The 24,901-nt window shown below is 40.7% G+C and overlaps 1 protein-coding gene across 1 annotated transcript; it reads left to right on the top strand.

The window, feature by feature from the left end:
• Positions 1 to 750: 750 nt before the first annotated feature.
• slc52a3 (solute carrier family 52 member 3) lies at positions 751 to 6,109 on the top strand. Its single transcript, XM_017439025.3, has 4 exons — positions 751 to 1,054; positions 2,870 to 3,907; positions 4,385 to 4,508; positions 4,685 to 6,109. The coding sequence occupies exons 2-4, from the start codon at positions 2,904 to 2,906 to the stop codon at positions 4,895 to 4,897; spliced, it is 1,341 nt and encodes a 446-aa protein (XP_017294514.1). The 5' UTR covers positions 751 to 1,054; positions 2,870 to 2,903; the 3' UTR covers positions 4,898 to 6,109.
• Positions 6,110 to 24,901: the final 18,792 nt, after the last annotated feature.

Genomic DNA, 24,901 nt, shown 5'->3' with positions numbered 1-24,901 from the left:
GACGAAAAGTGTTGTTCCATTACTGAGCATGACCGCCTTTGTAGCGTTTTCAGAAAATAATTTGACATAAAACTCCTCAGTGAATGTGTCAAACTGAGTGTCCTGACTGGAGACGTGGTGTAGCTTCCATCTGCAGCCAGCAGGGGCGATGCAGGCTACAACTCAGTCCAATGTGCTTTTTAAAACAGCGATTCTCAAACTTCCCAGCCTTCGATCCATAAAACAAAAGCTGCTGAGATTCGTGACCCCAGCGATTGCTGATTAACGTGCACAAACATTGTTAATAAGCCAGTCAGACAAACAGCCTTATTTTTTTTATCTGTTTACAACAGCTGTTTTTATCTTTTTGTAACAGGTAAATCTAAATATGCAACAGGCAATCGTTTTTAAAGTTAACCGATTCCTGTAGATCTTCTCAAGACCCCACTTGGTGTCTTTAGACCCACAGTGGGCTCCTGACCCTAACTTTGGGAACCACTAAGTCAGTGTGACTATAAATGAGTGAACTATATGTCTCTGTGAAGCTGAAAACATCCTTTATTTACACATTCATTGTAACTTAGAGCTAGAATTTTAGTAATGATAAGTTTTGCTTAATGGTAGTTAATATTATTTTGCAAAGTTCCTCATTTAAAAAATTTAAATTACTCTTAATTTAAAATGACACGTTTTTAAATGTGTGTTGCAACGTATGAGAAAAATAAAAAAATCTTGTAGTTTTCTGATGGTTACTAAACATGGCAAAGGAAATCCAAGCAAATCTCAGTGAATTTTTCTTTTTTTTTATTTTTTATTTGTCCAAATGTCAAGAACACCTCAAAGTCCTCCAGGACAGATGTGACCTGAATAAAAGTAGGTTGTAGTGGCGAGATGAGCGCACATTTAGGCACTGCCCATTGACTTGGAGGGGAGCTGATCCGTGGAGCTGCAGTGGACTCTGACCTCTCCAGCAGGAGACTCCAGTGTTTGTCCAAGAGCCGCTGAAGTCGACCCGTTACTGACGTCTACAATGACAGCAAGTTCCACTCGGGGCTTTCAGGAACCAAAACAACTTGTAAGTTCTACCTTTGTCAGGTATCACCACACTCTCGCTCACTATCTGTAAAACTGGCTGAGCTACAGCCATGTTTTTACTCTCAGGTCGATTAGCTGTGAAATGGGTTGACTACTAAAGTTAATCAGCTGTAAATCTACACTCACTTTATTAGGCACACCTTGCTAGTGCTGGGTTTGACCCGCTTTTGCCTTCAGAACTGCCTTTATTAGTCATGTCATAGATTCAACAAAGCGTTGGAAGCATTTTGTAGCATGAAGAGACCCTCTTTTTTTTCCCCCACCTTTACTGTTCTACAAGAAAAGTTCATCCTGACGTCACTGAGTCTTCATCGTTCAGACACGTGTAACTTTCACGAATGCCTGATCGGTTCAAGACAGACAACGCCTCGTCTAAACTAATACATGAGAAACACGATTTATGCAGAAATTAAATCTGTTCGTGTGATTGTGAAACCTTTGAAGTATGAAAAACGGTTACTGATCATTATTATTTGTGTGCAATTATTCGAGGGGAAATTATTCAAGTGTTTTAACAGGTTTTTATTACTTTTCGCCTTTCAGAGAACGATGACGTATTTAAACTCTGAGTTTGGACAGGAGAGGGAAATTTATCTCAGCTGAAGAAGTCGATGATACATTTCTCAGATGCCTGAGAGATGTATCATCAGCCGCTGATAAACACTCAGAGTGTGGTGTTCAGCATGTTTTAGTTTGTTTTTGTGGGTCTGTAAGTAGATGTTTCCCCTTGTCTTTTGTTCCGCAGTCTGAGCAAAACTATTTTTTTTTTTTTTGGTCTTAGAATTGTTTTCTTGAAAAGCCGAGAAGAGAGAAAACAGTTAAAGGAAGCGGGAGGAGAGATTCTACAACCTGAAGACTGACTTTTGTAACTTTGTGAGATAAAGCCGGTGGTGGAAGTTGCTTGTCGCCCGCCGCCTTCCTCGGGTGTAATCTTGTGTCCTGGTTTCGCCATAAAAATACCTAAAGAAATAGAAAGATTATGATGGTACTCTCAGGGAGAGCGATCCAGATTGCAACACTGTCCAAACCATGTGAAAGTGTCCAAATAAGTTTTGTCCAGCTGTCAATCCTAGAGCCCTTGTTTATTTATGAAAAAAGTCACTAAGAATTTCATACAGACTCAGAAACGACTGCTCCAAATGTATTTACAGTAAGAGCCAAAATGAACGTTTTATTTTGTTTATTTGTTATGGTGGCACAGGTGTTCAAGTTTTTCTATACCTCAGATGATTGCTTCTGGGTGTAGTAGCATGTTATTCATTGGATACGGGCGTACCCAGGAAGTAGTTGGGTGAGGGTTTTTTTTTCAAACTTTTCTGTTGACCGTCCAACTTAGGCACTGTCAGTCTTAAGCTGTAATCATCATTCAAGATCATTATTTAGAACGTCATTTCGCATAATTTTTTTAGTCCTGGTATTGGTTTTGATTAAGCCACAGTTTATTGACATGACTCTTAAAAATAAATACGAAAACACAAGTGGGGCTCATCATGGCATATTGGAGATGTGTCACAGTACTAAAAACCTACTCGGCCAGCAGCTTATCTGGATCTTAGTCGCTACATTTAGTTTTACAAAAACTTACTGATGTCTTTGAATACAAAAATGAAAAAAAAAAAAAAAAAATCAGAAAACAAATTTCCTTGTTTTTCAATAACTTTAGTAGCATCAATCATTTCATTTGTCAATTACCAGACAAAACCAGAAATTCTGAAATTAAATGTAATCTAGGATCTAGATTAAATTAAACTCCGGATGCGTTATTTCTGCCTCTTTCTGTTTGTTTTTTTTTCAGGTCTGACAGGCAGCAGAGGTGGCCCTCCTGCAGTATGGCCCTGCTCGTGCATGTGTTGGCCTGCGCCTTCGGCCTCGGCTCCTGGGTGGCTGTGAACGGTCTGTGGGTGGAGCTCCCGCTCATCGTCAACGCTCTCCCTGAAGGCTGGGAGCTCCCGTCCTTCCTCACAGTCATCATCCAGCTGGCCAACCTGGGGCCTCTGCTAGTCACTGTCATGCACAAACTGTGCCCAGGTCGTCTCCACAAACGTGCTGTCATTTACTCCATCCTCGCCATCGGCATCGTGTCCTGCATCCTGCTCGTCTTCTTTTGGGACAAGACTACGATTGTGGCCGGAGCGCCGCACAGCACAGCCTTCTTCATCCTCACCTTCTTCCTTGCTCTGGTGGACTGCACTTCTTCCGTCACGTTTCTCCCCTTTATGATGCAGCTTCCAGCCAAATACGTTACCACATATTTTATTGGAGAGGGTCTAAGTGGTTTCGTTCCTGGCGTGGTTGCTTTGGCACAAGGCGTCGGCATGGCCAAGTGCGTCAACTCTTCTCAGGCTCCGGGAAACCACACAGGTGGGGACACGTTCTTCCAAACTGAGTATCTTCCTCCAAACTTCTCCACGGAGGTGTTTATCGGCTTCCTAGCAGCCATGATGTGCATAAGCATGGCTGCTTTTGTTGGGCTGAACAGGCTTCCTCGGACACTCGAACTGTCCACAGAAAACCTCATGCTGGACACGGCACCATCTGTCAGCTCCGGGTTGGAAAACCCAGGAGCAGAGACGGATGGAGGGGGTGAGAAAAGCCGGGAGGATGGACCAGGCGGACGAAGGTCTCTGCTGAGCAACCCAAAACACTCCGTGTACCAGTTGACCTACATCTACTTTCTTGTGGTCTGGGTTAATGCTGCGACCAACGGACTGCTGCCCTCTGTCCAGACGTACTCCTGTATGCCATACGGGAACCTCGTCTACCACCTCTCTGCAGCTCTGGCCTCTGTGGCCAACCCAGTAGCCTGCACTGTTGCAATGTTCTTTCAAAACAGGTAAATATGACTTTTTTCTCCTCTTATAAAACAGTAAAGCTTTAGGCAGGTTCTAGGTTCTTTTCGGTACTACTTCACTATAAGAGCCCCTTTATAAAGGGTTTCCTAATGCTTTATAAAACATTAACAATCATTTATAAAACACTGTTCACACACTGAAGCAGGCTCACTATTTGGCAAGGTCAAGTGCTGTACTTTTATTCATTCAAGCTAATGCAATTTATTGCTAGATGTTCAGCTTAATTTGCAAATAAAAAAAATGCTTATTTTTCTTATTCTATTCATGTCTATTCATGGGTACTTGGACATTGTTAGAAGACTATTCTGAAAAATGTAGAACCTTGGTTTTTAGCTTGTTTTTCCACCGCTGCTCGGCTAAGTAACTTGGGCACCGGGTTTATGTCAATCAGACATTCCTTTTAAAAGTAAATCAGTCTTTGTTTGTTTGACGACTGAGGAGACCTCCTTTGTGTTCAGGTCTCTGATTTTTCTTGGTGTGCTGACCGTGTTTGGGACCGGCTTCGGCAGCTACAACATGGCAATGGCAGCTATGAGTCCCTGTCCTTTGCTTCGCGGGACTGCAGCGGGAGAGGCGATTATTGTGAGTCAAACGCAAACATGCACAGACGGGGGTTTTATTACAGAAGTGTCAAAGTTCAACGCCTGCAGCCTTAGTGATGAAAGAGCTTTTATCTGAACCGTTAGTGTGAGATCCTGACTTGTCTATCGAACAGGTTCACAGGTTCTCTAAGAAAAGCGCTCTTTTGTCCTCGCCAGGTACTCTCATGGCTCCTGTTCATTGGAACGCTGTCGTATGTGAAAGTAATGGTGGGCGTTATCCTGAGAGACCGAAGCCACAGCGCCTTGGTCTGGTGTGGAGCCGCAGCACAGACGGGCTCACTCGTCGGCTCGGTCACCATGTTCCCGCTGGTTAACATTTACCGCTTCTTTGAGTCAGGAGACATGTGCAACTCTCAGTGTCCTTCATGACGCCCGTCTGACAAGAGCTGGAGACTCACCTGAAGGAACACACTTATGGAATATATGTTTATTTAATGTTTTGCTAAATGTTTAATAAAAAATGTCGATGCCATCCTAGGTTACCTAAAGACAGGAACAAAAGGTAAACAGGCAGTCTGAGCCACTCAAAATGAAGATCTTGTGCTTTTAATCTGAAAAGTTAAACAGCAGAAAATGAAGCTTTCTTGAATGAGTGGCAGCAAGTGGATTAAAAAGCACCTCGTTTTAAATTGAAAGGTACTCACTGCAAAGTCATGCAGACCAATCAAAAAAACTTTATGAAGTGAAGAACAACATCCCACAGAACAGAATATTTTTCTCACATCTGTGGTTAATGTGTCCTAAAATAAAATCTGTGACTGGATGCCGACTACTACCTGCACTGGTTTACCTGCCGAAGGGGCTGAATATCTCTTTCTAGGGGTCAAGATTAAAAGAATATCAAGATAAAGTGTTTACCTGCTTGTTAGCAAAATATCTGATGTATAACTATGATAAATAGCTTATGAACCAGAGCAGGTTTTAATGAAACTTTCAGAAAATAATCATTCTATGATCATTTACAACTGATTACCATTTAAAGTGTTTGGATTTAAAATGGCCGCCACAGCTGGTAGACATTAGCAAACACAACAATGTCTGTAACTGTGAATTTTCTAAATGTTGAGCTTAAATTTGGTGAGGCAGAAATTGAGAGTCATCTCTGTGTAACTTTACACTTCATGCGTAAAGTTATTTTCGAAGTTCCAAGAAAACGTCTACAACTCCATCAGTCAAAAGATGAGTTTAATCTAAAACTTAGTTTGGATGTTTGATATGCTTTTGTTCAAGGAATTCTAGGTGTTTATTTAATGTGTTTTTATGTGAATGAAAAAGATTTTTCCTTCCACATGTGAAGTCTCGATAGAAGATGGTATTCTTTTTGTAAGGGATGTTAATACTTCTGTTTTTACTAAGAGAAAAGTTTTGATAAGTGATCAAAAATTATGCTAATCTAACACAACTGACTGTTTGTATGACATCCAATTTACAGACATGAAACTCCAACCAATTTCAGCATTCTTGACACGTTTTTGTGCCAAGTTTGGGACCTTTAAAACACATCTAAATGATTACCTTTGCATATTATTAAAACTTTATCAACATGTTCTTTAAATCTTGTATTACATAGAGTGATTTACACCAAATAAAAAAAAAAAATCTGTTTACCTTTTTTTGTCCAGTAGATGTCAGAAGTACACTTTTTATTGGTCTACAAGCTGCAGGAACAGTGAATGGACCACACATGAATACTATCAGTATCTATCAGCAAAAAACAAAACAGATGGGGTCTAATATATTAAAAAAAACATTAAATGATAGATAAAATTATGAGATTTTTCACAACCTAATTATAGCAGTGGTGCTACTTTACATCTTTAAATATGATTTGTGTTCTTTTGATTGCACTGCAGATTATCCCAGTTGGTCACAACCAATTATTAGTGACGCCTTCAGAAAACAATGTATCAATGCTACTTTTGAAAACTATTTATTTGGTTTAAAGGTCTAAAACGAAAAACGATAGGCCATATTTATAAAGAGTCTATAAATGATAAGTCTTATAAATGATAAGGTTTAACTAAATTACATATAATTAACACACATTAGTTGTTCTTTTCCTTCTAGTTCATGATCTAATCCCTCCTCAGCTTCATCCTTTTTTTTAAAGTAACAGGTCTGTCTCTTTGGCTGCTAACAGCTGGACAATGGGACATAAATACTCACACAAAAACACCTCAACAACTGCAACAGTAACATACAGCAGAAACACGACTGCATGTATGATCAACATAATAATTATCACCTAAATTAGCTGTTCTGGTGTTCACATTAGACAGAGTATTTATTTCAGCTTGTACTAATGTTACTGAAGTAATCACTACTGAAACACACTTAAATATAAAGGTGAAATAAAGAAATGAAGGTATAAAACATACAGTCAGGTAAAAAAAAAACAAAAAAAATCAGGCTCATTGTCCCGTAAAATGTGTCTGGCCCTCTTTCATCCCCACCAGAGAAGCTGCTGCTCATCCTCCGACAGCGACTAAGGGTCATCCTTGGGAACCGAAGCATGTTTTCTCGTCAGCTGCCGTTCCCCCCTCTCTGCCCTTCAGAAGGACAGAGAACATGTTCCCCGACCCGGGTCAGTGGGGGAAACACAGGGACGAGGGGGAGGGTAAGGGGGGAGGAGGGGGGTCTCTAATCACTGAGGCTCAGCGGGGGCCGATGGCTGTTGCTCCTGCCGCTGGTCACTTGGGAGCGTTCCTGACCCCAACACTGAGTAAAAACAAAAAGATCGGGAGAAAAGACGAGGGGGCCACAATTAGCCCTCTGCAGCCTCCAGGGCCCGGGATCAGTGGAGAAGAAGCACAGATGGGGCGGTCTCACTCGGATTTGCTGAACTCACATTGCGGTGCGTATGAATCGTGCAGAACTCACTGCACACACTTGCTGATTCAAACTAGCAGAATAAGGGTGTGTAGGAAATCCTAATGAACTCAAACAGACTATTTCGCCTCAAAACAGACAATCTGAGCAGCGAGCAGGAGCGTTCGCCTTAACAATGTTTGTGCTTTTTCTGTGGCGAACATGACCTTGAATGCTCGCAAGCAATCAAAAGGATTTTCTCTACGCTTGATTAGCTAAATTCCTTGATTGGCTCTGGGCTTTTGTGTCGAGGCATAACAAAGCAGGAAAAGAAAAGTGTATCATTTTCCTTCGAGTGTCAGATGGCCCCCTCGCTCCTCCAGCTGGTCAGGAGGGGCCATGGCCACCTGGATGCTGAGTGGCGGTCCTGTGAGATCCTGCAGTCTCCTCTGCCATGTGAAAACTCCACTTACTACGACGCTGAGAAGTCCATCTGCTCAGGTCGGCACCTCCCTAAGAGTCCCCCCCCACCTACCCACCCTCAAACACCAACACAGGGCCACCCCTCCCCTCACCTCCTTCTATCCCTCCAGCAGCCACTGTGCCTCTCAACTAAATGAGCAGCACATCAAATGGAAGGAGGGTTTACCCTTCTTTTAACTGGATAAGAGAATGAATTCACAGCGGCGTGATGTGATGATTGGAGGAACCCACCTGCACTCCTGCAGCACGGCTGCTGAATCGACAGATATGTCACCTGCGTCTGACTTTGCACAATCTTCTCATTCTGAGGCACAAATTCAGGGATGCATCGAGGAGCACGTCAGCCTTTAATGGGGCGCCGTTTAAAAGTACGGAGTGTGAACAGTTTTAGGTCTAAAACAGGAAACAAAATGGCCAAGAACTGAGGAAATTTGCACGGGTGTGCCCGGAGGCCGGCAGATTTTGGCAGCTGATGGGCAGGTGAACAGCTTGTGGGTAAACCAATTGCTGATGCATGCAGACAGGCCCGGCTCTGACAGCATTTCACCGCCTCTCTCCCATCAATTTCCACACACACTCGCTTTAATAAATGTCGTCCATTTATTTGAAATTAGACGTGACAGCCCTATGTCATTTCACTATGGCGTCTCGGAGCAGACAGTGATGCACACGGGCCCTCTCCTCGTTTTCCATCAGCAGGTATTGATGTTGCTTTAATGAAGTGCCTAGCACTCCACCCTAGGAAGAGACAAGTCTGTCAGCATATGTAAATGCTTCCTGCCTGTCAATGTTGTGGAGGGTTCAGCATGGGTCAGCATGGATTCCCCCTCTGGGAACCCTTTGTTCTGGGGCCCGACTATGCCACATGAGGGGACCAATTACAGAGCTGCACAGCAGGACGGGGGTGCAAACTTGTTACCCCGCTGCAGTGAGCTAATTATTACCTCAGCACTGTGGGTAGTATGAAGCTGGCGTATCAGGAGTGGGTAACAAAAGCGGGGCTGCCTGCATGCATATTCCAAATACGCTGCCGGTACACAACAACACGTTTTGTGAATAAATTTATACTGAAAGCATCATCATCAAAGTTCAAGAAAAGATCATTTTAATTTTCCAGCCATAAATAACTAAAAAGCTACTTAAATCCCAGCAGAGCTTCTCTGCTTTGTCAGTGCAAGCACAATCTACAGGCAGCAGACTGCCAACCGCATAACCTTGATTTGGTGTCAGGAAGTGATTTATGAAAATGCATCCTGCTCTCTTTGTCTCGACCGAGACCTGACTGGACCAGGGGTGTTGACACAAAGCCCATATGGCCGAGCAAGCATGTTCGCAGCTCAATGGGCTTTGGTTTCCAGCTGCTCATGAGGTACCGACTGTCTGCTCTCCATCAAGGATTGCGAGAGATTTCCCAGGTATTCGACGAGAGGCTAAATTTCAGCTGGGGCTCAACGCGGCGATTTATTTTGATGCCAATAATTCGGGTGTTTGATGAAAAGCAACAGTGAGCTTGAATGTGGAGCCACACCTGGGCAGCACCCAAAGTGTTTTGAAGGGTATATTTTGCAGGGAGGGGGAAAAAAAGTATAAAACCACCCCTTGATGCATTTAGATGCTCGTCTTATCTTGCCATTAGCTTCCTCCCCTTTCATCAAGCCATTCATCTCCTTCTCCCCACCCCCCCAGTGACCAGTCTAGCCCAGCTGCTAGGGGCTACCAGTCCCCCTTCGTGTGTGGGGCCAGTCAAGTGGAAAATGGCTGCCACTGAGAGAGCCCACTTTAGAGAGCCATCATCCTTTGAAGGGGCATGATGGCCTTTGACAGCCACAGTGTTAACACAGAGCCCACACGAACACGGCACCACTATTATCATGTTTACTAAAGCAAAAAGGAGAGGAGAGAGGATCGAGGTGGATGTTTGAATCCGGAGATAGCAGGGAGCTCGTCGGAGCCCCGCCGCAGTGGCCCTGTGGGGGAAACATGACATGGGATCACTCACAGCCAGGTGGAGATTGTATTTCAACATGTCAGCCCACCTTTTACCGAACAGGACGTTGAGTGTGTGTGTGTGTGTTGTCCTCTGCCCCATGTGTTCTTCTTTGAGAGCAATATGATTACCATCGAACCACTTTCCAATTTCAGTCTGATACTGATGCCAAAGAAACTCCCACACATGCAGTTTTTATAATTTAAGAAATACAGAGACAATTATAATACCCTCCCAAACTAAACAAAACAAAACAAAAAACTGAGTGTTAAAAATGTTTTATCTTTTCAAAGAAAGTCATGCATCTGTTGCTGCTTTACACATGATTAAGTGCAAGTACAAATGCATCACTGAACACAAGGTCACAAAATCAGATCGTTCTGATTTACATTCATTATGCATTTGGCCACCTGCAGTATTCAATGTATTTTGTCCTTTTTTTTGGCCTATAACAACACTAACACAAATTATCTGGCACTTGTGCAGTCCACTAAATTCATGAGCTGGTATTTTAGATGTGTGTCAGCTCTTTGGTGCACACAGAAAACAAACAGTGGATTTTAACATTTTTCTCCAAAGTAAAAAGGACAGGAATAAACAAAAACAGCCAAATCGAGCCACATTTAGTGTCTTTGCTGGTTTCCAGTTTCAAATTATACCACAATGTTAAAAAGCCATGGTGTTAAAATCCCTAATTGTTTTTACATCGTGCCATTTCAACGGCTTAAATTCCTTTTAATGAGTTTTCTCCAGTGATATTGAAGAGCAGAGTAGCTCCCCCCTTTCCTACTTGTTGCTGTGAGCTGTTAGAATTCTACGAATAATGGCAGAATAAAAGGAATCACTTTAACGTCTCCTGTTAAAAAAAGTTATTTCTTTGACTGTGTTTGGAGTAAAGATAAAAAGACGATTATGGCTTGTCCACCACTGAAGTGCTACCGATGTCTCTCTTTAAGGAGACACTGTTTTTAAACAACCGTTTGTAACAAGCTACAAGAGTTAGCCTGTTTAGCTCTAAAATATGCTACGTATCATTTACCTGAGATGTGGGAACGACATCACAGCCAAGTTAACTGGAGACCCAGAGCTCTGTGACCAGGCTAACTACCACAAAAATACAAGTCAATAGCAATCAATTTCTGCATTCAAACACTGAAATGAAAATAAAAGGTTTATTGCTGCAACTATCAGAACTGTTCACACAGAGGTCAGATATCCTGGATTTTGAGGTTGGGGCTGATCAGAGATGTTCGACTTTCTTAGAATACACTCCAGTTGATTGTTCCGGATGAAAACTCTGAATTTTCGACTTTCAAGTACAAATGGTTCACACCAATAAACATATGACTGCACGGTTGCTACAAATGCTAAAAACGCAGCTAATTAACTAGCTAACCTCAGCTTGTCAGGCAGTTACTTTATAAAAGAGCAGAACGACAAAAGGAAGCAATATTCTGCACAACAAGCACAACTACAGTTGTGGTCAAAAGTTTACATACACTTGTAAAGAAACATAATGTTATGGCTGTCTTGAGTTTTCAATAAGTTCTACAACTCTTATTTTTCTGTGATAGAGTGATCAGAACACATACATGTTTGTCACAAAAAACAGTCATAAAATTTGGTTCTTTCATAAATTTATTATGGGTCTGCTGAAAATGTCACCAAGTCTGCTGGGTCAAAAATATACATACAGCAACATTAGTATTTGGTTACATGTCCCTTGGCCATTTTCACGGCAACTAGGCGCTTTTGGTAGCCATCCACAAGCTCCTGGCAAGCTTCAGGTCGAATGTTTGACCACTCTTCTTGACAGAATTGGTGCAGTTCAGCTAAATGTGATGGTTTTCTTGCATGAACCTGTTTCTTTAGCACTGTCCACATGTTCTCAATGGGGTTTAAGTCAGGACTTTGGGAAGGCCATTCTAAAACCTTAATTCTAGCCTGGTTTAGCCATTCCTTTACCACTTTTGATGTGTGTTTTGGGTCATTGTCTTGTTGGAACACCCAACTGCGCCCAAGACCCAACCTTCGGGCTGATGGTTTTAAGTTTTCCTGCAGAATTTGGAGGTAATCCTCCTTCTTCATTATCCCATTTACTTTCTGCAAAGAACCAGTTCCACTGGCAGCAAAACATCCCCAGAGCATAATACTACCACCACCATGCTTGACAGTAGGCATGGTGTTCCTGGGATTAAAGGCCTCACCTTTTCTCCTCCAAACATATTGCTGGGTGTTGTGGCCAAACAGCTCAATTTTTGTTTCGTCTGACCAGAGAACTTTCCTCCAGAAGGTTTTATCTTTGTCCATGTGATCAGCAGCAAACTTCAGCCGAGTCTTAAGGTGCCTTTTCTGGAGCAAGGGCTTCTTTCTTGCACGGCAGCCTCTCAGTCCATGGCGATGTAAAACACGCTTGACTGTGGAGACTGACACCTGTGTTCCATCAGCTTCCAAATCCTTGCAGACCTGCTTCTTGGTGATTCTTGGTTGACTCTTGACCATCCTGACCAATCTCCTCTCGGCAGCATGTGATAGCTTGCGTTTTCTTCCTGATCGTGGCAGTGACACAACTGTTCCATGCACTTTATACTTGCGTATAATTGTCTGCACAGTTGCTCTTGGGACCTGTAGCTGCTTTGAAATGGCTCCAAGTGACTTCCCTGACTTGTTCAAGTCAATAATTCGCTTTTTCAGATCCACACTGAGTTCCTTTGACTTTCCCATTGTAACTTTTGTAGCTGACTCTAATCACTGGGTCAAATGAGCCCTATTTAAATGGGCTCATGAGAAGTCAACAGCTGTAGTCAATCAGAATCACTTACAAGAAGTGAAGAGGCCATGACATGAAGCTAATTTGATTGACACAACTCGCTACATCACCAAAATTGACAAATTTTGTTGCTGTATGTATATTTTTGACCCAGCAGACTTGGTGACATTTTCAGCAGACCCATAATAAATTTATGAAAGAACCAAATTTTATGACTGTTTTTTGTGACAAACATGTATGTGTTCCGATCACTCTATCACAGAAAAATAAGAGTTGTAGAACTTATTGAAAACTCAAGACAGCCATAACATTATGTTTCTTTACAAGTGTATGTAAACTTTTGACCACAACTGTATGTCAACATTTAGCTGGTGTTTATTCTGTAAGTTTTCCTCCATTAGTTGTATTTGTTAAAAAAAATGAATTTTTTAAGAGAGATGTTTTGGTTCTTTGTTGACTGTGATCCTAAATTTCATCCTAATACTTGTAATTAAATTAAGCTTTCCCAAATTAAGATTACCTTGACATTCTAACAGCTGTTCAGTAGGAGACAGACTAAGAATCAGTGTGATGAATATATGCTTATACAAGGATTATCAAAGTAATTATCTTCACTCTCACTGTTCTTTTTAGACACATATGACACTATGTTAACAGCAGTAAGAACAGTAGTTGCATTTCTGTTTTTAAATAAACACAGATAGGTCATATTGGGCATTTTTTAATGTTTTGTCATTTGGAGAAACTGGTATTCTTGCTGAAGGTCATACTGTCAGATCCTCATACCAGCCCATGTCTTATCAGAGGCTTCGGCTTCATGAAAGAGACCTCAGGTAGTTTAAAGGTTTTTGGGTGACCAGAGAATATGATCAGCAACTTTCAGCTTGGAGAGCTTCCTGGTTATTTGTACATGAAGAGTTTTGTTTTCTTTTGACTGACGTTAAATATTGAGAGCAACTTACAGCCTTTTTGACACGAAAATGGATCTAAAAACACATTTTTTTTCTGAAAATCAACAGCATCATCTGAGGAAACAGCAATCTGCTCATTATCGGATGCTGCGTGCTCTGCACCTCTGACCTGGCGTAATGTGCGCGGGCCAATTTATGGATGCAGAAGATGAAAGCTGAAAGCCTTCCATGCGGCTCTGCTCTCGCTGGCTCTGCTCCAGCACCGGCTGACTGCTGATGTACGGCTGCAGCCCGACCGGGCCGCTCTCACGGCTCCGGCACATGTTGCTGCAGGACACACGTGGCGCTCGGAACGAGCAACAGTGATTTTAACTGCAACAAATGGTCGAGGTATGTCATTATCCAGATTTTTGGAGAAGGGATCATTATCTGCCACAGATGCCACTGCTGTTTTGTGTCTCCATTTGTCCTGAGGCAAGCAAACCACGGTACTTGAAAAGAGCAGAAGGTGCCTTTGTGTAGATGCACACCTGATCTTAGCAATCAGCTGGCAGCTCCCCTCTAATGCAAGTCTCTCAGGCTCTGCCTCAAGGCCGTCCATCTGTTGCTGCGAGGAAGTGTGGCTGCAGGTGAATGTGCTCGGAGACGAGTCGGCATCTATTTGGGGGCTTGTGTGTTGAAGTGAAGAACTGCAGAAAATATGTCATTTGTGGAGGGGTTTTTTCTCACTGATACCTCTGCTTCCACAAGTGTGAGTCTCTCACTCATTCAGGAAAGTGATACTGGAAGTGAAAAGAGGTGAGAAATGCATTTAGTAGAAGGGTGCGTGTGGAATTAGTGCAGAGTTGGTATTAGAGAGCTGCTCTCAGATCTGAACCATCAAACAGAATTAGCATACTGCTGCTTTGATCTTTACTGTAACCAAGTTTATATGATACATGAAATAGTAATAATTTAAAAAAATGAAGTAAAACAGTCAAAAAGATGTGATCTTGGAAACGTACTGTAAAATGCTGTGCAGCTTTGTTTAATTTTCCTGCTGACTCTGCATTCAGTGGCAGTTCATCAGCGCCTGATTAAAAAACCTTTGATTTTTTGCTGTAAATGCCTTCAAGCATAAAACACACTTGTGAAGGTGAGAAATCCATTAAGAGTTTTGTTACTATAAAACTCCAAATGGAGCAGCAGTGGAGAAGAACAATGGAAACTATTCTACATATGTTTTAATCTATTATTTATGTTATGAAGGCTCTTAAAAAATGCATAAGGTGTATATAAAGTGTAGGGAAAGGAAGTTAGGATTACATAAATTATTGTATAAAACAGGCTTCTTTTTAACTTAATGGCAAATAAATAAATAAATATAACTATAATTACTATAAATATATAAAGATATTAAATCAGTGTGCTCCCAAAACCTCTAAAAAAGCTAATATTTCAGCAATACTATTTGTTCTGTTCTGAAAAGGTGAAAAGTAGAAACGCTGTGAATTACAGCTCTACTGTCATTTTAACAAATTCTGATGTGAGATGATTCATTTAAGAGCCTCATTTTGTTTTAGGCTTGATGCATTTTTTAATTTTTATTTACTGCTACCAGAGTTTTTCTTTGCGGGTTCTGAGGGATATTTTTCTTGCAGCTGCCACACCCCCACAACGATAAAAAATAAATAGTTCTAGTAATTTAGTGAAGTATTTTAGCCCTTTAGATTTAAAAGCAAACTCTAAACGTTTTACACTTTCAGAGATTTCAGTGCCAAGTAAGTTTCAAGTGTAAAACATCTCCTCAACCCCTGCTTAGACCTAATAAACAGCTAAAAGTTAACATTGTTTTGATCTTAATTAATGAATGTTCTGTTCATTTCTGGTGCTACAATGATTTAAAATAGATTTGGACTTCTGGATAGAAAATGAGAAGGAGGGCAAACAACCTGTGGTGCATTTTACTTCACTGTTGGAAACAGACTCCCTTTATTATTTTCATATATTTGATTCTAAAACCTGTAGAACAACCTGTGATGGGTCTTGTCTCCCATTGTTGGACAATCATTTGACCAGTTCAGTCTGGTCCAATCTGTTCATTTATTTTTCTTTATTCATACTATTCCTGCCAGCACCATGCACACCATTCTGTGTATCTGAATTAATGCTGACTTTAACCTCAGACAGGTGGAGACAACAGAAAGTACTAATTTAAAGTGCAGTGCAGTTAAAGCCATTGTTCGTGTTTGCTTAGGCTGATCAGTGGCAGCCATCTTGAATTTGGTTGACTCCAAAAGTTAATCACTTGCGTATTTGACATCTGATGGATACTTTCTGAGAGTTTCACTACAACCTGTTGACTGGTTCATGAGATATTTTGCTAAAAGATAAGACAATTTCTTGATTGGCTTCCCTGTTATGGGTGATAATGATAAAACACTCACCCTTCCTGACTCAAACTGACAATTAAAAAGTACCCAGAAAGATACAAACACACGGATTCAAACTGTTCACGTCTCTGTGAGCTGCAACAATAAAGATACACAACAATACACACAGGGATATATTGTATATACAAAGTTCTCAAACAGTTCACTCCTTTTTAATGTAAATTCAGTAGTTTTCCGCTGCTATTACTAAAATATTTTGATGAAGTATTTCTACACAGTTTTGTTAGTACTTAGTTACAAGTGTTAATGATTTCATCTATCACTGACTGTAAGAACAATGAATTTAGAGCATGATATATTTCCTCACGTCTTCCTCCCTTCTTTTCTCTAACTGTCCCTACATTTCTGCTTTTAGAAGAAAACCAAGTATTTTATGCATCCAACTCAATGACACTATAAATCACAGGCTGTAAAGCTTTATGATTACGGTAAGGTGTTACCATTCAAAACTGTTATTTTGACATATTTATGAGGGCGCCTCGGACCTTAAAGAGAACAAGAATACATTTTAATAAACTTGGCAAAAAAACAACGAACGAGCCAAACACATAAAAGTTACAAACAACTTCTCAGAAGCAAAACAAGAACTTCACAAGGTGTACTCTCCTGACTCCAATTATTTCTTTCAAAGCCTTTCTGTGAGGGTGAAAACTTTGCCTTTGCGGAGCGACTTTTATGGATCATAATGTCTCTGAGCTCTGCATTACGGTGAAAAATATCTGCCTGCAGAAAGCATGAGAACATGATTTTTGATACCACTGACCTTGTGAATATCGAGCCTCTCTGAAAGATGTGTGATACACAACCCGATCCAGGGCTGTTATGTATCGAGTCTGTTAAATTTGATGTACATAATAGATAGGATTCTGCTGAATAATTAATCGATAACCTAAAGGAAGCATGTGTTACACTGTAGCTCTCTTCTGCTTTGTTTAAATTTGTGGTTGTATCAAGTTAGGATGACATTTGGTATAAATTGGTATCAAAGGACTTATTATTTGCTTGTAAAGTGGTTTTTCTGCGCTTTAATGCCTCTGATTACTGATCTCCCTGTTGCCTGTGCTGCTCTTCTTTAAGGAGCTGAACATTAAAAACAGTAATCAGTGTACAGGTGTCTCTGCTTCTTGTCTGCTCCCACTTTAACATGGTTTGCTTCACTGTGGGGACTTGCTGCTGGAGAGAATGTCATATGCTAAGTTAACCTCTGCATGCCTTGATGGCTTGATGCCATTTACAAAAGGACACACTCTCTTCGATGATGACAACTGGCAAAGTCCCCAACCTTTAAAACAACTCGAGCCGCTGCTGGATGTATCCGATGCTGCGAGTGCACTCAATAAATCTGCGAGGGTCTGATTCAGACTCCCACACGTCGCCGCTCGGTGTCCTTGAAACCAGCTCAAGCCTGTATCTGCTCAGAAAAGACCAGATCCATCCGCTCCGACACAAGTCAGTGAGTCACTGAGAGCACTTCTAATTGTGTGGCTGACGGAAGATGTCCATTTCAGAAATATATGGGCGAACATACTCACAGATCATTTCAAAGCAGCCGCGCGAGTTTGTCTTTTCAGCGCACAGCGTACTGTGAGGACAGCCAACAAGCCCATTGAGAAATTAGCAGGGTCCCCTGTGCTTACTTCTCCTTTAATGAATAATTCATCTGTCAGGGTGAAAGCAGGGCGAGGAGACCTTGTCACTGGCCACTGACTCAGCACTCTGGGGCCCGAGGGTGACGCTAAACCTGAGAATTGGATCCCCTGCCCTTCACAACAGGTCCCGGTGCGTCTGCATGTCTTTTTGGTGACCACACGACTGTCTAAATGCAAGGAAAACTCGGCACACGAAGCTTTGCTCGTGTTTGGATTTTCTCATCATCATGTAAACCTGGGTGGCTCCACAAGTAGTGGAGGTAGTATTCAGGTTTTGATTTGGGGTTTTTACATGTTGCTGCGATCAGGTTTTTAAATATTACCCTCAAGGTTTATAATCATGCAAAAAAAGTGTTGCAATTACAAGTACTAAAATTTATTTTCTCAGTTTGCTGCCACCTCATCAGAATGAATTCATTTATGCTCTGCATTTTTCTAAAACCTGTGCCAAGCTTGTAAAATCTCAACATCTCTGAACCAAAGGGGCCAAATGTCACATCCAATTCATCAACTAGTGACTCTTTGTTATAATCGGGAGCTTTGTATTTTCTGGCAAACACAAGGAAGAGCATGTTCTGCCCCTTGTCTCTGCTCCTGTTGCATTTCAAGGTGCAGTCGTGGAGAGGAGGGGGCTATGCAGATGATGTTCCTGTCGGCGTCTTTATGGTATAATTTTCAGCATGCTGGGGTGGTTTGCAGTAAAGTGTGAAGCAGCAGGGGATGAGAGTCAGCGCCTCTAAGTCTGAGGCCATGGTTTCAACCAGAAAAAGGTGAAATTCTCCCATCGGGTCGAGTCGGGGTTTAAGTTCCAGGAAGTTTTGTTCATGAGTGAAGGCAGAATGAAGTTTGAGATAAACTGACGAGGGCGTCGCTTGGCCTGTGCAGTGAAAAAGTAGCAAAGCTTTCGATTTACTGATCATGACACATGAGTAACAGGACTTGTTCCTCTGCCATGTCTCCAACCTCTTATGACAGACTCTACCTCTAGTTGGTTATGCACTTTGTACAACAAGCAATAAATATTTCCAAAGGCTGTGCATCACAACACCAACACCAAATGACTGACTATACATGTTTCATTCATAGAGAGTATTTGTTATTAGATAAAGTATGTAAACAACTGTAAATATAGTTGCAGAAATACCATTATAGATATGTGGTTTGGTGTAAAACTTGAATTCACTAAGTGAATTGTGTATTCACACAGTTTGTCCAGCAGCAGCTGTGACACTGTTCTATACAAAACTTTAGCATAATAGAATCACACTTCAGCAGATGGTGATACAGACTCAAGCTGTCTTGCAAACATGTTTGTGAAATTCTTCGCAGAGAAGCTAATTGACAAGGTACAATTTGTTTGTTTGGTTGTGTTTCTGTGTTCTGTATGAAATGAAGTAAACTACAGAAACCATCTATTCTGATATTTGTGGAGTGAAAGCTGGAAACAACACGAAACTACAGCAAAGTGTCCTAATTGTCAGTTTTCCTAATTACACTGATGTTACGTCCGCTGAGCGTTCCAGCATTTGGTCAAAAATGAAATGTCACAAAAGCTATTAAACGGATAAACATGACATTTTTATACAACTTTTAATTCCCTGAGAATGAAGCTCAAGAACTTGGCTGCTCTTCTCACGTCTCCTTAAAGATTCAAGCCTCAGTGTTTCACATGTTCAGATGTCTTTAAAATAAAAACAACTGCTGATATTTGAGAAAATTTGACAACTACAAGATGTATTTGTCATAAAAATCCATTTTTTTTAGACGCTCACCTCATTTAAAGAACTTTTACATTTCCCCCGTTTGGATTTCCCTTCCTCCCTCACATGTCCATCCTGACCTCTTCCAGCACACAGATCACCAGACGAACCTCCTGTCCCCTTCAGCCGGCTGCAGCCATGAACACTTGGCTCAGTCCACTAACATCGTCGACAGTAAGACCACCAGTTCAGTTTAGAAATGTTTTAGTGATTACCTGTCGTCCGCCCGGCCTGTGTGTCTGCTTGTAACCTGTCTGTAAACTTTAGCTTGTTTCCTGCCTGTCTGCTCAGCTGAAATTTCCAAATTTACCGCTGTGCACTGGCTCAGTTTCCTCTACTTCCTGTCCTGTGCCACCGCGACACAAAGAGGATCCGCATCAAGGAGTTTCATTTACAACTCACAGACTCAAAGATTTGTTCTCTAAATGGTGACATGAGATGGACTTTCACTATGTGCAAAGAAAACTGGACAGATGGTTTAATGACAATGAAGTTGAACAGAGTTTGAGATTCTATTTCTGAGACTTTTTCTCTACAAACATGCTGGTACACAGAGATCCCTCCAGCAGTCAGTACACCACAGACTACAGCCAAAAAAAACAAAACAAATTTAAACCTGAAGGAGCTAAAATGTTTTACATGTCTGATTAAATGAATGCAAGAGGTCACAAAAACTGTTTATGTTACTCTAATGAGCACACATTTCCAACAACAACTTTGTGTTTAGCATCAATTAGCATGTTTGGAGGATAACAGCATAATAAACTGTCAGGGTTGTTGGATTTTTGTCCTAGTTTTTACTAGTGGAATCCATTTGTTTCTTTCTTCTTTTAAGTTTGTTGTATTTAGAGTATTCCTTGTCTTTGTGATTTCTTCTTAGCTATTTGACGTTCTCAGTGGTCGTTGTTTGCAGCTCACTCCACACCTGTTATCCATCAGTTATCAGCTCACCTGGTTTACATTCAGTAATCATCTCACTCGGGTATATACAGTTTTAGGGGTGTATCAGTATTCAAAAGTCACGGATCAGCACAGGTTTGGTACGACAGGAAAAAGAAACAAATGCCACATGGTAGTTTTTCCCCCTCCCACTCATTTCAAACAGACAATAAAACTCCCAGAGGTGGAGACAGAAAATCTCCAAAACTAAAAGCTTTCTCTCCTCTGGCAAAAAAAAAGAGACAAGAATGAGTGTTTTAATGAATTTGGCCTAAACTTGCTGCAAAATAAAAAGCAATACGGAACTAAAAAAACATATCTCAACATCAAAATAGAAAAAAAGGTTCAACACTAAGTGGCACTTATTAAACACCTGATAAAGTATTTAAGGCGGATTTGAGATGCCAGAGGGTGTTTTAAAGCTTTTTAAGATTATGGGCTTTCCATATGTTAGCGCCTCACTCTCCACTCCATGCTTTGCTTTGGTACAGAGTGCTTTAAAAAGCATCTTCCTCTACTTTTCTGTTGTGTGGTTGACAAAAAGTGAAACCAGCAGCAGGCTTTTCTAGATGAGAGTAATGATCATCTTTGTGTAACATATTATTTCTCTGGCTGGGCTCATCTGTCCGTGATGTCTTTACCGTGACTGTCCGGTATAAATACTGGGGATGTGCCATTACATCTTTTCTGTTGCTTAGTGATTTCTCAGATCATCCTGTTACCTTCGTTGCTCTCTGCAGTTGTCTGTTTACCTGTCTTTTTTGGATGTTTATTGCTGCCTGGATTACATTACATTAGTTTTGTAGCTCTTGACAGCTGCCTTTGAGTCTGTAATATGGATCCTGACCACTTGTGACATAAACTAAACCTGCTAAACCTTAGCATGATGGCATTGTCACTGTAAACATGCTAGCATAACAATGATCTTGTCAAAGTGTAGACTCATTGAACCACAGGAATGTCTGAAAACTTTAAATAATCCGTACTGACAGAACAGCTGACAGTGGTTCAAAGATTCTTTTTTCCACACAGCTTGTGTAAAAATCCTTTTTTAAAAACATCAAGTTTTATTTTCAAGCATTTTTTTTTTGCTTTCTGTGTCTTCCTTTTGGGAGGATTGCACCTGTGGCTGTCTCCTGTATTGAACAGCAGCAGAAGATGAAGACATTTCAGCACAAACACAAAAGGCGATTCCTCAACCAGGACACATAAACCTCTCTGGGCCCTTTGGATTGGCCCCCTATGGTCCACAGATCTCCGAAAAGACATCTGTTTCAGTCTGGAAACAACCACTGATATCAGGATGAAGACCTGCTGTCAATTTCACGAAGAAACGGATTATTAGGGACACACAGAGTGAAACGGTTTTTCTGGTATTGATCAGCCACGCAAGTGTGAAGTCAAGGATGATTCATCCTTTCAGCCTCGGCTCAAAGCTAACATCTGTCACAGAGACAAGATTACTCCGAAGGAAAGGAAGTGAGAGCATCTGACCTGTGGAATATATTCACACACAGAGCGAAAGCTCCAGTGAATATTGGACAAATACTGCTGAAGTACAGCATAAAGCAAGTTTGCATTATTTTTTATCTTTTTAATAATATTATTATTGATACAAATGTAGCTGTCATCATTTTTTTCTGTAAACAACTTCATGTATCCACAACTATTTACGCACTAACTACTGTGTCTTTAGAAAATGCTCAATCTTAAGTGTAAGAAGTACTGACAGCGTGTCTCCAGAGACATTATAAGGCAGTTACAGGACCATAAAGGCAGAAAAAAAAAGCTTTATTTTAGCTCTGCGCAAATGCTCCACAAATGTAAATCGGCTGTGTGCGTTTTAGATGCATTTAGCTGCAGGCTCCCAATCGCTGATGGGAGATCTGCTGGCTAAACTGGCTACAGTTTACAAAATTAGGATGATCTTTGAAACAGTTTTGATTTATTCCCTAAAATTACAAGAGAGATGTCCGTGGCCCTGATCTGTGGGCAGCTGTTATTTAGGGAAGACATGATGTAATTACTTCAGCGTAAAAATCCACATTCTGGTATTGATTCAAAATGAATAAAACTTGTAAAGACTTTGCAGTATTTGCTGAGGAAGGCAAAACTCTAGAGCAGCCATGCTGCTGCTGTGGGCTTAGATTTGACCTCTAGGTTTAAATCTCACTAGTGTCCATTTAATTAATTGTAAGTCTAGTTTTATTTTTCATAAGCCATGGCTGTTTTAAATCAAAGTGAGTACAGTGAAGCTTATTTAGTTAGAAACCCAAGTGTGAATCATACCATGTTAATCTCCCATCTGTCCAAACATTCACCCTCAACATATAGAAGATATAGAGATAGAGAGGAGCAACGTTACGTGTTCTCCTTCAAACAACCTTGTCCTTTTTGGGGTGAAAAGAAACAGTGTAAAATGAATGGTGTCAAAGAGGAAATAAGAATGGTTGCATGCCTTAAAGTTTCTGAGTGGTAGACTTGCGTTTTTGTTTGCTACTCCAAACATAAAGGGGCAATAAAAGGGGAAATCTGCATCTTTAGTCCAGCTGTAAAGAGAGATTAAATAATGGTAAACTATAGCTTCTGCTTTATTCTGTTGTGGTGTAATGGTACGTGGGTTCTTTGCTACAAAAGCCTCAAACATTTTCACATTTTGCATCAAGCTTGGTCACATTACTTGAATAAAATGCTTCTTTTTGTTGTTTGTTTTGGTTTTACTTGAGTTTTGTAATATTTTCTTGACCCCAGAGAGAAAGCGAGGGATACCTGTTTGGAGTTTATCAAACTTATTGTTTGACACATAGCTCATTGGATACGGCTTATAGTTCAGACACATCGAATAAGACAATACAATATGACCTTTGCATAAATCTTATTCTGTAGTAAAGTTACCAGGTGACAAATCCTACCTTGCTGTACATGAGCTGCTACCTTAGAACCTCCAAACTAACAAGAGTTCTTTGTTTTTTTTATGTTTCTGCTTCTTGGAGAGTTACTGTCTGTAAAAAATAAATCAAACAAACAGCATTTTCTTTTCCTGTTGTACTGAACGTGCATTGTAATATACTTACACCCATAAACATATTATACTAATACACCAAGTGTCCTCATCTTCTCTTGATGGGGTTTAAAGCCAGCAGACACGTTTTATGGAAGCTGTTATGTTGTATTTTTGGGACCAGACTCTTCACAGTAGTGATGTGGGGCTTTAAGTCCTGCCTACTTTCCCACAATCATGGTGTCACATGACTTTTCTTTTACAGCTAAACCGGTTTGAAAAATGAATATTTGAACATAGAGCAAGAAGGTAAAAACTACAAGAATAAACATCTTAAAAACACTATCTGACGTGTGTTTTTATTTATTTAACAAGGGCAATGTGCCATTAGTTTAGATAGAGAGGTTAACCCTTCATATGAATAGAAGTGATCAAAATATGGGAGCTTAATAAAGAAGAATGTGAGAAGTGCAAGAAATACATTCTCACAGGGATTCAATATGACATATCAGACCACCGAGCGGCTTTATTTGTCCAGTCAAATGAACTTTAATCCATAATTATGAATGTTTTTCTGTATAGTGTTGGTGATTGTTGATTAGAGGTAATAATAAATAATAACCTTTGCCTGACAAGCTGTAATCTATGAGAACCTAAAAGGTTCAAAGTATTACTGTAGTATTATTTAACATCATTTTGTCAGCAAACATTTCAAAAGTTGCATTTTACCTCCAGTCAAAGTGAAAGAGCTGCTTTTACCCAAAAAGTGTGGCGCAATAAGCAAAGGCTGAGTACCCCGATGTGGTGCTGCACATTATAAGCAGTTGTTAAAATTTGATAATTTGATTTTTTTTTACTAAAAGAAGGCACACTTTAATGTGCATAGATAATATTTTATCTCTGATCTCAGCAGGAAGCTTCTTTTCCCTGGTGCATGTTGCAGACTTTTTAAAAAATAAAGCTTTGCAGTTCTAATAGAACAAATAAAGGATAAACTGAAGGTTGATTTGTTTGTGTGTGAAGAAGAAATGGTGAGCTGCATCAATCCATGTCCAGATGTGCACAGCTGCTTCCACAAATTTCTGATTTTTTGACTTTTGAAAGGTGACTTGACGATCGCTGTGAGCGCAAACTGTCATCAACAAAAACAAGACACGTTACTGTCAATCTCATGAGAAAGGCACAATGCCAATCATCAGTGATGTAGAGAGAAATATTGAGCTACAACAGCCTTCTTCTAGACATAAAAAAGCCTTTTATCGAGAATTCAAACAGGTGTCATACTGGTTTCTGAGAGGAAAAACAAATGACAGACTACTGAGCCGTAAATAGCACAACAGACGATGGGAGACCGGCCATATGTCCAGTGTGTGTGTGTGTGTGTGTGTGTGTGTATGTGTGAACGCCAGCCACACTGGCTTGATTTGAGATTGGATTCTTTTGGGAACGTCCCATAAAAGCTCCTCTGGGATGCAGAAAGATTCAGCTACAACATCCACTCACTCAATTTTGGTCAGCTGAAACGCCGAACCGCGTGGTTTTCCTCCTCTGAGGTTTGCATGCATTAGAATGGCAATTTTGCTGAGTGCTATCTGTCGCCGCGAAGCACTTAATCAACACACTGTCAAAAACG

This window comes from Kryptolebias marmoratus, linkage group LG8 (assembly GCF_001649575.2).
Source record: "Kryptolebias marmoratus isolate JLee-2015 linkage group LG8, ASM164957v2, whole genome shotgun sequence".
NCBI lineage: Eukaryota > Metazoa > Chordata > Actinopteri > Cyprinodontiformes > Rivulidae > Kryptolebias > Kryptolebias marmoratus.
Note: the sequence above shows the minus strand (reverse complement) of the source record. Positions and strands in the feature narration are given on the sequence as shown.